This window comes from Hippopotamus amphibius, chromosome 5, assembly GCF_030028045.1.
Source record: "Hippopotamus amphibius kiboko isolate mHipAmp2 chromosome 5, mHipAmp2.hap2, whole genome shotgun sequence".
Classification (NCBI taxonomy): Eukaryota; Metazoa; Chordata; class Mammalia; order Artiodactyla; family Hippopotamidae; genus Hippopotamus; species Hippopotamus amphibius.
The window spans coordinates 130,184,218-130,199,348 of NC_080190.1; the positions used below are offsets into that span (position 1 = coordinate 130,184,218).

At 39.6% G+C, this 15,131-nt stretch overlaps 1 protein-coding gene across 3 annotated transcripts in view; it reads right to left on the minus strand.

Annotated features, from left to right (window-relative positions):
• Window positions 1-612: 612 nt before the first annotated feature.
• The window catches only part of RUNX1T1 (RUNX1 partner transcriptional co-repressor 1), a 138,829-nt gene continuing 124,310 nt past the window's right edge, over window positions 613-15,131 (minus strand). For 2 of the 3 annotated variants that reach the window (XM_057736267.1, XM_057736266.1), the window contains exon 12: window positions 2,235-6,197. In XM_057736267.1, the coding sequence (XP_057592250.1) occupies window positions 5,922-6,197 (276 nt within the window). In that variant the 3' untranslated portion in view covers window positions 2,235-5,921. Of the gene's footprint in view, window positions 6,198-15,131 lie in introns of all 3 variants that reach the window. The other variant, XM_057736268.1, reaches the window with a different exon arrangement.

Sequence of the window (15,131 nt, forward strand, 5' to 3'; positions counted from 1 at the left end):
CCTCCAGCTGGTTAAATCATTTCCTTTGTTTTCTGTTCCTCCAGCCAATTTGTTCATTTCTGGGGAAACTGGCACCACATTATTCTGGCTGCAAACTCAGTTGTATTTATAATTAATATTTATTGAGTGCTAACTGGGTGCTTGGCCCCACATTAGGCACTGAAAAGGGCTCCAGTTGCTATTGATTTATGTGGGGAGCCACATGGCATCCAGGCAGCCATGTTCTCCCCAGTCTCAAATTCCCACTGTGTAATTTATCCCTTTCTCAACAGTGAAATACAGAACTCCAGCACAAGAACATTAAGAACTAAGAGCAGATAATCCTTCTTTTATCTATCAGACGTTTTCTCCACATTCAAATATTATTTTTATTATAGTAAAATAGACAATTGTATTGTCTTGATCTTGAGGAGTTTTCATAGACTCCCCATGTATAATCTTGAAGAGTTTTCAAAAATATTATCCGAACCTGAAAATTTCAAAAGCAAGTGAGCACAATACCATGGTCCTCCATCTGTGCTTCTATGGACAGAAAGGTGAGATGGAAATAAACAGTTTCTGTATTCGTCTGACTCAGTTTCCCCAGTATGACTGAGAACAGACTGACAGGGACAGGTTTGAGCAAACACAACTTTATTTATTCACTTTGGAGTAAGGGTATAGACACCCATACAGAACAAAGCCCCTTTGCTCACTCCCTCCACTCCCATTCCAGAAAAATGGCTGTAATGTTCTTTCATGGCAGACACATTCTTTAATACTTTAATAATATTATCAAGTACATCATTAACACTTCTAAAAAAAAGTGATGTCTACCACCTAGAAGTCTCCAGATTTTGCTCATGTCTTTCATATAAACTACAAAGCATTCCCCATTTGTCCAACATATCTACTTACAGACGTGTTTTCAAGAATTACTTATAAGGGAACTACTTCAATGGGTCTCATTTCTATTCTTGTCTGGTGGCTTCTGGCCTGTTCCACTTTGAAGAGAAAAAAAGATACATTAACACATTAAAGGATAGGCACCTTAGGTCAGACTGGTCTGTCTTCTGCAAAAATAAATCATTAACTACTAAGTTAAGTATCCGACCCTAACACAATTGCAGGGGTAAGGAGATGTCCATCATTAATTTAATTTTTTAATATATTTCTTCCTTGTGTATTCCTGGAGTAAGAAATGTGAAAAAAAGACACATTTCCCAGGAAGAAAAGTTAGAGAAGCCAGGCCTTGGGACAAGGACCCAGCTGACACAAAGAGGAAGCTGAATGGCCAGTCTCAAGCTGCCCTCCACTTAACCAGTACTCACTCTCTCCAGACACAGGCTCTTTCACATGCTTTGTCCTCCTTTTCTTTGCAACTATTCTTTGATCCACATAATTGAGAACACTCAGAGGAAAGAGAAATTTCTGCTACAACACAGTACATACAGTATCTCAAAAAAAAAAAAAACAAAAACCAAAAAAACACAACCAAAATCCTGTTTTGAAAATTACACATAAAAATTAACAGCATTCATGGGCTGGGGGGAGAAGGGTTGGGGTGTCTAAACCTTAACCAAGTTTATAACTAGAGCATGAAAAAATATATGTCAGAGGGAATACCTCATACCTCCCAGCAAAGGCGGAGATTGCCACAGGAGATGTTTAACAATATACAAAAAGAAGGGTGGCGAGGCTGTGTCTTTTAGGGCATGGTGGACAAGGCAGATGGAAGCAGGCTCTGCAGCGGTGGGTCTGCCACTCAGGTGTGCCTAGGGGAGCCTGAGCACTGAAGAGCCAGAGCTTCACAAGGTTGGGATGAACCTTTCTGGCACAGTCGACCCAGGAGCAGGCAACTCATTTCTAATTTTACCAAAATACCAAAAAGGCCTCCACTGCTCTGCCTATGAAGCAGCTGAACTAAGCAAACCAAGAACTCCTTTCCTCTGAAGGTTGTAGTTCTCTTCCCGTTCTTTCGACTCCTCTTGCCTGGGTAAGAGCTCGTTGAACTAACCTGACTTCTGGCACTATTCTGACATCATTACCTACTCATCAATCATGGACAAGCAAATTCCTGTTACAGAGGCATGCTTGGTCGCTGAAGAAATTCTATAGATGTGCTTCAGCACCATGGAGGATGAGGATGGACACCCAGGCCAGGGCTACTGTGAGGACAGCCACGGCACACACTGAGGATAAGGGAGGCAAGAGAATACAGATTTTTTTAAACTTTTTTATTACACAGTAAAGAATACAACAATACCTGAATCATACTTTAAAGATTCACAGGTTGACAGACCATACATTACAGTCCAACTAAGGAAAAAAAGGATAAACAAGAAACCACAGTTCAGACATAGTAGACTTAAAAGCTCAAGAGTATGCTGACAAAAGCATGATGCCTAGACCCCGCCCCCCAGTGTTAGTCTACCGTTAACTTGTGGTACATGTCTGAATTAAGTATTGCACAACAACTTTAATTTTTCACAATAATGTCGCAGAACCCAAAATAATATTTTTAAAAATTACTTCAAATCTGCATTTCAACAGTCTCCAATTTTTTACTGTCCCTTGAGGAATTCGGACAACATGGAGTCGCTTTCTTTCCCTAAGTATTCCAGACGTAGGCATGCTTTGCATAAGTAAACCAGCCTTGAAATTTTTAAATCCCCAAGACATGCACCTACACATTTAAAAAAAGAAAAAAGGGGAAGAAAAAAAAAAAAAAAAAAGACAGGTGGCCCTGTCACACACAGTCTCATGACAGAGAGAAAGAGAAAAAGAGTCAGAGACAGAGATAAGAGATAGAGGACGCCCTATTCCTATCAGCGACCACCATTCAATTCTATCCAATGAAGATAACTTTTTTTAAAATGTGTTATACCTACAAATTATACTCTCACATAGCCTGTATATAAGTGACAAGCAAAAAAGGAAAGTAACAAAAGTTTTCTTTTCTTTCTCTTCTTTAGGTTTATGAGGTCTGCATTGTTACCAAGAAGTGATATGGTTTGCAGCTGTATGAGCTTAACTTTTGGTATCCTGGTTCTTTTGTGCCCATTTGGTTTGACTAGACCAGTTTTTGTTAGCTACTGGTGCAATATACATGCTGTCAGAGGTAGAGTGAAACTTTTTGCCACTGAGGAGAATGTAGCAAAACAGGAGGAGAGGAAGAGGAGGAGGAAGAGGGGAAGGAGAAAGAGGAATCAGAGATAGAGCTCAGAGTTAGGGATTTTTTTGTATTTGTTTTCACTCAGGGTGCCCTGAATTAAAAGTAATGAGACGTACTGTACTAATCCTTATTTTACACACTAGTGTTAAGAATAACAGTGCTGTTTCACATACATCACAGCTTCTAGAGATAAAGACGTGTGGGTATGACATACCTCATTTTTGGGATTATTTAACCCTTCGTAGCCTAGAACATATAATAGCTCTGTAAGAAAGGACTGTCCAGTGTCACAAGCAGACTAGAAAGCAGAGTGAGGTCAAAGGATTCTGGGAGCACCATGATAAAATATAACCCATTCAGAGCCTGGTTATGTGCTTTCATCTCACTTTAAGCAGGTGTGCTGGCAGATGGACTTCCAACATGCAGATAGATGTATTTACTTGCTCATCAGAAGTTTCTAAACTAAAAAGCCATTAAAAAAAAAAAAAAAATAACACCACCCAAACAAAATTAAAGCCAACTTGTATATGAAAATACAGGGGAAAATGCAAAAAATGTGAGGTTTAAGAGATTTAGGATTACCTCTATGCAGATACTTAAAAGCCATTTAAAACTGTATCCAAAGGCTATATTTAAAAACAAAACAAAACCAAAGCTAAAGGAACATTTTGGAGTTTTAAATAAACGCCTGATGTGTGTATGTATGTAGAGAAGTGTCTTCCCAGCCTTGAAAACTTTGGTTGTCTACACAGCCTGCAGCACTGCTGACTTTTCCTAAAGCACACAACCACATTCTGGGCTACAGTTTTCAAAACTAACAAGTAGTTCTGGTCTGGACCCTGGACGACGAAGGGTTAATGGATTCACACTATACCTTGCTGAACATGTTTAACCTGCTGATCATTTTGGAAAGTAGTACTGGTGCTTTTCAAAATGCCGATTTTGGTCCATCAGATCAGTCTTTGGCTGACTTCCCTTTTTGTAAGAATACTGTATAACCTGGCATTCAGCAGTGTTAAAGCTGTCAGTCTACACCTCAGCATTTGGAGCTCTAATGATTTATCTTTTTTTTTTTTTTTTTGTAAAATTAGAAATACTTAAACAACCTTACAGCAATACGCATGCACTGTCTTTTTTTTTAAAAGTAGGATATCTTGTTATTTTTTTTAAAGTCCCTAAAAATGATTTTTCAACAAAAAGAAAGAAAAAAGAAAAATTCCACTACTACTGTATGCTACAGCTAAACTTGGGTGAAATGGCTCTAGCATATTTAAAAAGAGTTTGCTCAAAAAAAAAAAAAAAAAAGCATGCCTAGGGAGTCATTGTGACAGTGCAAAATACATTTATGTACATCCCTCTTACAAAAACACCAATATGTTAGCATTCCGTGAAGCATGCTGGTTTTCAGGAAAAAAAAAAATTCTATAAGAGAGTGAAATAGCAGCTCCGAAAGATAGCCTTTTTCTTTTCTTTTCTTGAGGACAACCAAAAAAGAGTCTTTTTTTTCCTTTTTTCTTTTTTCTTTTTTTTTTTTTTGAACTACTAGAGAAATACCACTAATACATACAGATATAAAAGCAGCATAGAAAGATACAGGTTTCTCACCAACTAGGAATAAAGAGACTAAATGTGGGCACGTGGTTAAACTACAACGCGTCTTCACAGTCGTCCAGCACGTTTACAAGAAAAACACCATTGGGAAACCTCACAGGACAGAAGTGTTTTAACATCAAGAGAACTACTAGTTTTTAATTAAAAATCCAAACAGGGCGGGGTTGAAAAAATTTAGAAAGGGGCTGGAGCTGGAGCCACCAGTTTTTAAAAATTATTTTTCAATATAAAATGAACGAGCTGGAATAGACCCAATGTCTTGCTCTGTGGAACCTTGCAAAAGTGAAGAAACCTTGAGGGTTGTTTACGGCAGCTGGCTGGTGTCAAAGCTGCCAAGATGCTAATAACTGCAGGCTGAGTCTCTTACTTCTGTGTGTGTGTGTGTGTGTGTGTGTGTGTGTGTGTGTATATATATATAAATATAAATATAAAGGAGCCTTTTGTGTTATGGCGTTTTTTTCTTGCTGCTGTATTCACATATCCCACTGCAAATCATCTTTCATTTTTCCTTCTGTTGACCTGGATATTATTATTTCTTTTCAGAAACAGGAAAAAACCGAACATCTGTGTCTCCTTCCAATATGCTACACATCTGCGCATTTTGTAGCGGGTCTTCAAAGTTCAGTTAGCAACCCACGGACGCCATTCATCTTCTTGTTAAAATGTCTACTGCTGTAGCCAATGCTCATGCCCTTGAGGGTTTTCCTCTTTTTTTTTTCCATTATTGTATATAAAGAACATTGTGACTTTTAATATTAGCATTTTTGCTTTCAACAGCAATTAACAATCTCTTGGTTTGCTGTTTGGTAAAGCATCGGTTAATGAGGTCATCTAGTTTAAAATCCCAGCTACTGGAAAATAACAGGGAGGAGGTCAAATCTATCATTTCATGTTATATTCTCTGCTCTCTTTTCAGTTCTTTAAGGAAAAGAAATCTTTGTTATCCACAATAAGTCATTACGACCCGTTACTGGCCCTCTGTTTACTATCACCTCAAGATACAGTTAGGTTCTCTCTTGCTGAAGTATTGAAACAGGATAGTTCATCTATAAACAAACAAACAAACAAACAAAAAAAAAACTTTGAGCATCTGAGGATGAGGAATTGGTTTCACGTTGGTTGTGTTGTCTTTCCTCCGACAGTTCTGAGTGCACATCTAGCGAGGGGTTGTCTCTATGGTGGAAGGGGTCCCCGGGGTGGTCGACCTCGGGGTGGCTGCTGGTGGTGTGTCCATTGGGCTCCCAGCCCCACTGTTAGGCGTGACGGAGGAGCTGACAGCAGGCGTGTCCCCCTGCTGCTGGGCTTGCAGGGTCTGTCCACAGATGTGGTGGTGCTTCTCCCAGTCTTTGTGCTGGCAAAACGAGCCACAGTATCGGGCTGTGTTACAGCCGCTGCAGGTTTCACTCGCTTTACGGCCACAATTCCAGCAACTCTATAGGAGAAGGCAGAAGAAAGTAAAATCCTAAATTATTACACTGACGAGACTGAAGTCTAAGGAAATATGCTAGGGAGCACTGCCCCCCTTAATTTTAAGAACTTATAATGAGAAATCCATGTGTGTATGTGTACACACACTAAACACACTGAAGATGCAGGTTTTGGTATAGTGACTGCCCAGAATTTCCTGCCAAAAACTATTATGACAGCTAAACTAACTGGCTGACACTCTTTTAAATTTTTACTATAAAATCCCATCCCTTTAGGTTTAGTCACCTTCACATCTAAATTTTCACTCATACTAACAATTGCTACATCTAAATTTTTTCCTTTTTAATACAAATACCACCATGGAAAAACACAAAGATACCACTCCTGGTAGAAGCTTCTTCCTTCTAGACACTAACAGGAATCACAAAAGAACTATGAGAATGCTCTATGAGATTCAAAGGAATATAATGGACTAGATAGAAGATTCTATTCCCTGCTCCACCACAAACCAGAAAGAGCGGGCCATGCATTTAGTTTTTCCCACTGCAATCAGTTGTTCACTATACCTGACAACCAAATGCTAGGAAAGTCTCAAAACAATCCCCTTTACTTCAGCTCCCTGGAGATCGGATCCTTGATTTGTTTTTCCTCTAATATATTTTAAGCACCCACAACAATACCTGATATATATAGTAGGTGCTTACTAAATATTTGTGAAGTTTTAGGACCCTAGCAAGCCTACTGCCAATCTCCACTGGTGCTTCCCAAGAAGTGAGAAAAGCAGAAATGAGGCTGCCTCTGAGATAAACATGTTGTGAATCTGGGCACAGACATACTAGAGATGGAAGAGCTCCGGCGTGGGACAGATCTGGGGAATGAGGGAGCATCAGGGAGGAGACTGACAATGATACTGCCCTAGGGCCCTTTCAGGAGGAGGGGGAATCTCAGGAAGCCAACCTAAAGTGTTTGTGCTTCCTTTGGCAAGACCATCCCCATTGCAAAATGTTATATCAAATGATCTTAGCTTTGTACCATTAATCCTTTTATTCTTTATCTTCCTTGGTTTTATTTTCTTACAAAAGAAACTTCTGGCTATAATCTGGTAATCCCAACCAGCTGACGGTATGTGGCTGTGTCACAATTAAAATACATTTTTTAAAGCCCTGATATGTGGATATTAAAAATCTCCCCACTGTGTTCCCTGCAATTATTTTGCATTCAGCATGCTGGTTGTGTGGCTTAAGGTGGCCTTATAAGCCTATTAAAAATGCCCCAGTGGAATGTCAGCCCATCACCCCAGTCTGTATGGCTTTACCACTGTGCAAAATATGCAAAGGAATTTTTAGTGCTCATCCTAATTTGGCTAACAAATCAAGGGGCTCCTAGAGACTTTCAAGTGCTGGAAGCCTATAAACTCAACAACTACAACTTAAAACTTTTAGTAAGAGCTCAGCCCTATGTTTATATTTCTTTATCATTCAGAAATCACAGCCCAATGAAGGGGAAAAAAATAAAAACTTGAAGATCTAGGCTTCCCTGGTGGCTCAGTGGTTAAGAATCCACCTGCCAATGGAGGTGATATGGGTTTGATCTCTGGGCCGGGAAGATCTCACATGCCTTGGAGCAACTAAGCCCGTGCTCCACAACTACTGAGCCTGTGCTGTAGAGCCCGCGAGCCACAACTACTGAGCACACATGCCGCAACTACTGAAGCCCGAGTGCCTAGAGCTCATGCTCCGCAACAAGAGAAGCCACCGCGATGAGAAACCCGTGTACAGCAATGAAAAGTAGCCCCTGCTCGCTGCAACTAGAGAAAGCCTGTGTGCAGCAACAAAGACCCAATGCAGCCAAAAATAAAATAAAATTAAAAAAAAAAAAAAAAAAATCTTAAAAAAAAACAAACCCTGAAGATCTCAAACTCTGGCCAATGGAAGGTGTTTTAAGTGAACATAGCTTAGGAAATCTAGAAACTTGATTTATACGTTAATGTCATAAATAAAAATGGAATTAAAATTAATAGTACCAGAACAAAGTAATTTTTTTTTCTACTTTAATTTAATTTAGCGAGGAAAATATCTCAAAAAATATGTATCTCTAATCACAGGCTTCATTACCAAAACTATAAGCCCTTCTTTCTCAAAATTAATTCAATCTTATTGCATGGACAATGGTTTCACAAAGACCTGAACAAACATGGGCCTGGCCCATCCTCCAGAGCAGCGAGGTACAACAATCAGCTCTCACGGAAGTTTACTTCCTTGCGCTTTAGGCATTTAGAATAATGCCAGCTGGATCCTGGAACAAACTCAGAAATAAGTGAAACTCCCAAATTACATCAGAAAATCCCAATTAGAGAACACAGACCCAGATCCAAAACAATATTTTAAGGAAATTAAACATCTAATCTGAGTCAAGTGGCTTCTTTAGGAAATACCCTGGTGTGAGTCCTATCCATTTTCTGGCAGAGGCACATCTTGGCAGACACAAGGCAGTAACTGCCCAGTTCTCAATGGCTCCTTCAGATTGAAATCAGATGTAGGCAACCTTCTCAATTTAAGTTGATTAAACACACAGACTAAACCAGGTAATTACAAATGCATGTGTTGGGGAATGGAAAGAGGAGACAGAATGGGGACTTCTTTATTTTTTAAAGTATTTTCAAAGATGGGAACAATTTTACAAATAAAAAGGTGGAATTCTGCCAAATACAGAAACAGATGTTTTGGATTATGAAGCTGCTGGGAATTGAGCCTTTTCGCCCAGCATCTCTGGGTTCTGACCCAGGATTCAAGGGCTCTGGCTAGTTTTACCTCCAGTACCATTCTGAAGTTGTTCAGTCCCATTCATTTACCACCCACCACCGAGACAAAAACAACCTTTGACTTTAGGAAGGTGCAACAGAGAGCAGTTCAAATGAGTTGGTGGGAAAAAACCTGCACATTTTTATTGCTCTTGACATTGCATTGCCATGAATGTGTAGGGAACTTTAGCTCAAGTGTTCAACCAACAGAAAACCCCAAAGTGCAAATTCCTTTTTAAAAGTACATTAGAAAACAGACAATGCAATTTCTATTAGTTTCTCCTGGGTGGCTCTACCAAATTTCCTGTTAACTAATCCATACCTTTAAGACTGGTGCCTGATCAGTGGCACTCGGCCTCTCAACCATTACTTCTGGGAACCGCAGAATGTGCAGAATCTTATGAGTACTCTAATTTTAACCATTTTAAGTTTCTAAGCTTTTTGCCATTCACAAAGGTGGAAACTGCAAATTGTGTATGATACCCAGGGGTATATCTGTAGGGCAGGGATAAAGGTGGTCAATGGCTTAATCTAATTTTACATTTTTCAATTTGTGCTTTTCATATTCAGGCTAGTATTGCCTGATTGTTGCTTATTTCTTTCATTCATTCATTCATTCATTCATTCATTTTTCATATAAGTGAGCTTCCCTTTCAGTCCTCTAAGCAATGATGCTGGTGACTGAATTACCACAATAGTATAGAAGCCTCGAGAATACCATTTTATAGCAAATTTCATTCCCAAAGCCCATGGCACTTTATAGTCTTCCTTTATTTCTGATAACATTATTCCCTTTTCAGCATAAGAAATGTTTTCCTCCTTATCAAGGGAATCAGCCATTGACCAAAATTAGGCTAGGACTCAGATGAAGAATAGGTGGCAGGACACAACCCTCCCTTTTCTAAATGTACTGGTGCTACATACGTAAATGGAAATGATGAATTAAAGCTTTTGGTGCCAAAGCTGCATGTCAAGGATTGTTGACACTTGTTTCATATCAGCAATTCTTTTTGTCCTTAAGACCAAAATTATTTCCTTCATTTTATTATTTTAGATACAGAGAGAATGGTCTTCTATCCTACCAGCAAAATAATATCCTTTCTGGTTCTTACTGTTGGAAATTCCTTTTATCAGAAACAAAATTGTTTTCTCCTAAAAAGCTTCTCTAGGTCTCACACACCTGTAGTTCTCCAGAAAAACCTTTGCACACAGTGATGCTCAATAAATAATGTTGAGTGATTATAATTAAAATTCCCAAAATGTAAATAACTGTTACAGTAAAATGATTTGCTTAAAGCCAAATAGATACGAAATTACATAGGCAAAGTTTGATTCACCCAGGTCTTTGAACTGCAAGCCAAATACTCTTTCCAAAATGCCACACTTTGCCCATTTCAGATCTTTCTTACAGCCTGTATTGTCAGGAATAAGGTTAGAAGGACACTTCAACCCAGAAAGTAGACCGAGGTTGGATCAGGAAGTTGGAACACCAAAGACAGGGTATCATAGCGTGTAATGGAAATGGCTTCCAATTTTGAGTGGCTTCAGAGTCACCCTTTCTTGGTTTTTCACTTCCAACTATATCACTTAGTGGCTTTAGAACCACAGGCAAGTTACTTAACCTAGTAGAGTGGCAGTATCTATAAAGCAGGAATCATAACTACAGGGTTATAAAGGAGTATGTCAGTGCTAATTAAGGTGCCCTGATGTTCAGTGGGTCCTGAATAAGCAGCAGGAACTAACACCACCTCCTCCTCTTGGCCCTGGCTGAAAGCAAATGAGGCTACATACCATCTCTGCACAGCACAACTTTTACAATTAGAAAGCTCATGGCCCTCACAGGCATTGACAGCTACACAGAATATGAGCTTACTTCTACTTATATGTCATTAGTTGCCAGTTACTTTTTCTCCTTCCTCACTGCTCTTAGACCTTCTGAAGATTTACCACAACTGACCATTTCCCCATTCCTCCTTTTTAAAAAAATTTCCCTTGCTGAAAGTCCCTGTAACTTTGGTTTCGAGATACTAAAAATTCTGTTTCTCGTAATATATCCTCTTCATCTTCTATTTTTTCATTTCCCTCTAAATATTTGGCAAGAAGGGAAGTTGACATAAAGAAAAGAAATATCCTTTCCTTCCTATACTCTCCCTTGTCAGTCATGGTTTCAACCATTAGCTCTAAGAAAATGACTCTCAAACTTTCCTCCAGTCTTCATTTCCTTCCTGAGCTGCTGTCTCTTATTTTCAATTGCCTGTTCTGTAGCGCCACCAGGATGCTCCTCTGTCACCCAAGTCAGTAATCCCTCAACCTGACTCTCTGTGTGGTCCCTTTCAGTCACTGACAACACTTGGGCCAAAGACTTTGTCACCTCATTGGAAACCCCCCTGCAACCTCTCAGTGTCAAACCCTACAGACCCTGCTTCCCCCATGGTCTCCCTTCCTTTCCAATCTCACAGTTACTATGGAAATTCTTTCCCTGTCCTTCCTGTTAGAACAGCTTCTTAACTGGTTTTTTTTGCCCTCTCTCTCTTACATATTCACACTGCTAATTTTGTAAGGTAACTTGTTTATAAAATACTTCTACTCTTCTTATTCGTACCTCTCAACCACCTTGCAAAGTGAATCACATAAATATTACTCCAGTTTTATAGATGAGAAAACCGAAGTTCCAAGAGGTGAACCACTCCAGATCATTCCAGGCCCAACAGACCATCCAATACACCATGAACATCTATGGATTTAGATAGCTGGCCTTTTAATAAATGAAACAAATAAGCAAAAATCTTAGGTAACACAGAATCAGCCCATACTCCGAGAGCTCCAAATTCTTCTGGGGATCCACAGGTCTGATCAGACTGTAAGGCTTTAACAGGAGCCATGCTGGGAGACTATGTGTAGTAACTGTGTGGTGACTACACCCTACAGAGCCCACTCATCTCCAGAGTATGGGCTGCACTGCACAGGATCCCCTGGGGATGGCTCCATTAATTCTAGAGGGAGTAATGAAGATCAAACTCTCAGAGTGATCTGTTTACACTATTAGGGCTCAGCAGGTTCTGGAAACAAAGTTAAAAGGTTCAATCAGTGTTTCTGCTAAAGTGCCACAAAACCACCCAATATAAGCATGTGCACTTCTGCACCTAACTAGGAATAATGAATAAAGACTGTTTCAATCTGGGGGAAAATACCACTTTAGTGGCTTAAACTCGAAACTATTGGAACCGCACAATTATTTACTCTCTGGGGCTCAATTCCAATCATGTGATTTGATCCCTAGGCTAGAACAGGTTCTGCATCTCAAAGAAAAGCCATGGTAGGTTCCTTCTGAAATAGTCCCAATCTAACAATATTCATTGGAAAAAAAGACTATATATGTTTATAGATAGGAACTGGAAATGAATATAGAAAAAAACAAAACAGTTGAAGATGGCCAGATTCAGTGAATTTCCTTTCTTTTGATTTATGCTAATGCTGGCATTACATTCTTGATGAAATACATAATAGACTTTGAAAGAGAAAGTACAGAAGATGTTATTTGCTTGTGTCCGCCTAAGCAGTCCAGTGTCATGCTAATGGTTAGTAACAATAATTATTAATCTATAAATCAAAGTGAAATTAGAGAACTAGACTGGCGTATGGCTACTAAGGAAGTGGCCTGAGAGGTAGGTACCTGGGCTGAGGATCAGCTTACACTTACTGCTGTGAGACCCTGAGCAATGGCTTGACTTCTTGGGACTCACCTTTTCTCAGCTGCAAAATGAAGACAAGAGCACCTATGTCTCTATTTCTGCCTTGCAAACTGGTTGATGTGCATCATTTTTCTAGATTCCTCATATATGTGTTACTCTACGATATTTGTTTTTCTCTTTCTGACTTACTTCACTCTGTATGACAGTCTCCAGGTCTATCCATGTCTTTACAAATAAAGACAAAGATGTAGAGAACAAACATATCGACACCAAGTGAGGAAAGCGAAGGCGAGGCGGGGCGGAGCTTGGGGTGGATGGACTGGGAGACTGGGATTGCCATATATACATTACTAATAAGAAAAAAATATCAAATTGTACACTTTAAATACATGCAGTTTATTGTATGTCACTTATATCTCAATAAAAGTTTTTTTTAAAAAAAGGACAAGAGCACCATCTTCTCTACCTGAACTCAGATATACCAAGCTAAAGTATATAATCACTTGGACATATAATTTATCACCCAAGCCAGGACACCTGAGGGTGTCCTGGAAACAGGGATAAACTGGGACTGTCTCAGTCACACTGGGATGTGACAGTCACCCCGCACCCTATCACTATATACACTCTCCTGGTTTTCACATTAGACAGCATAAACTATTTTAGCCTTTGTGCTCTATCTGCCCTTTCCAATCTACAGAGGAAATTTGCCTGTCTAGTTGAATTAAATAATTGATTGGAGCTTTTTAAAATGTATTAACTTGTGTTGTTTACGCACAAAGAAAATGAAGAAAGGTTACCTTTCACACAAAACCCTTGGGCAGATCAAAGCTAGTAAATTTTTAAAGGTTTAATGCTTAAGTAAGATCACCTGATGTGTACACCCCAAACTCTGCATGTCCACTGAGAAACCACAACTCCCTCTTCCTTCCTTGTCAGCTGACCAATCATCAAACCCTGCCCCTTCTATCTCACAGGCACAGCGCATTCCCTTTTCTCCACCCCCAGCACCACTGCCAATCATCTTCCTCCAACCATCTTCCTCCTCATCTGTCTCCTGAAACAGATTGATCCCTCTTTTTCATTTCCTCTCATCTCTCTCCACACCGCAGCCTGAAAGATCCTTCCGAAACACTCATCAGCCACATAGTCATCCTGTTTTCAAAGCCCAGCAAAGCTTCCCTTCCCATCTTCCCTGTATGAAGGCACTGACATGCGTAGTGATGAGGCAATGTGGGGACGGGTGGGGGTGAGGGGGTGGGGGGGGGGTGTCTGCTGAACCGCTCCTGATTATCCTTAAGCATTAGATGTAACAAAACTTTTTCCCAGAAGCCTTTGCACTAAACTCTATTAAGACTCTGTTTAGTCATTTGACTCTTCTAATGAATTACAGTGAACAAGAAGGTAGGGACCACTGTACCTTTAGTACCTATCGCTAGAATACAAGCTAGAATAAAAGCTCAATAATTTGTTAATTGACAGAATAAATAAATAAATGGATATAATTTAAATTAATATGTATCAAATAACAAACTGCCCTGGGCAGGTCACAAACATGATTTTTTAAAGAATGACCATTAGAGTACAGTTTTTAAATCAATGGCGCCTACATTTAATGGGAATATAGATGTATTTCAACCAATTACCATGATGACAGACCTTTTATTTTTTCTAAGAAAATGAAGAACAACTCATAAAATTTCTGAAGCACTATGCTATGTGGGTTTTGAGGCCAAATGGTTAAAACTCAAGAAAAGCTTCTGAATATAAAAACACAGAGGAGAATTCTGAGTAGTAATTGCACTGCCTTCCCTGCAGATCAGCTGTGCCACGCAGTCCTAACCTAACAGAGTCCCTACCCTGGGGCCAACCATGGTAGAGCTGGAGGAGAGAACTCTATCCAAGCCCGAGGAAACCAGACCTGTTCTGGCTCTGTCCCAGAGGGGCCTGGAGCTTTCTAGATTTGAGGTGACTTCTAAGCATCACTGATGGGGTGGCTTTTATCAGGTCATTTCTACTAAAAGGTGCACATTCTTAAGTGTGAGGAAAGAACAGGGTGCAGAAAAAATAATATGCTGGATTCCAGGTTGTGTACTCAATCTTAAATGAAAAGTAAAGAATTCCTGAGGGGGAAGAAAGGTATTTACTTACAAATTCAAGCTAAGATTGAGCAAAAGATACCACCACCTGGATTATTCTCAGACATCCCATCATCATCATCATTCCTCAGGGAATAGCAGGATTAATTTATGGCCAATAGATTTTTTTTTATTAATTATTTTTTTGTCAAGTCCTTGGTTAAACCACTTTGTGTGTTGTGTGTGTGTGTGTCTGTGCAGACTTATGGGCAAGTCTAGAGGAGTCTGTGCTTCATTCAAATGAAGCCTCTCTTTCATCTCAGGAAATGTCTGCATTACTTTTGATGAAAAGAGGCTTAATCCTTTGA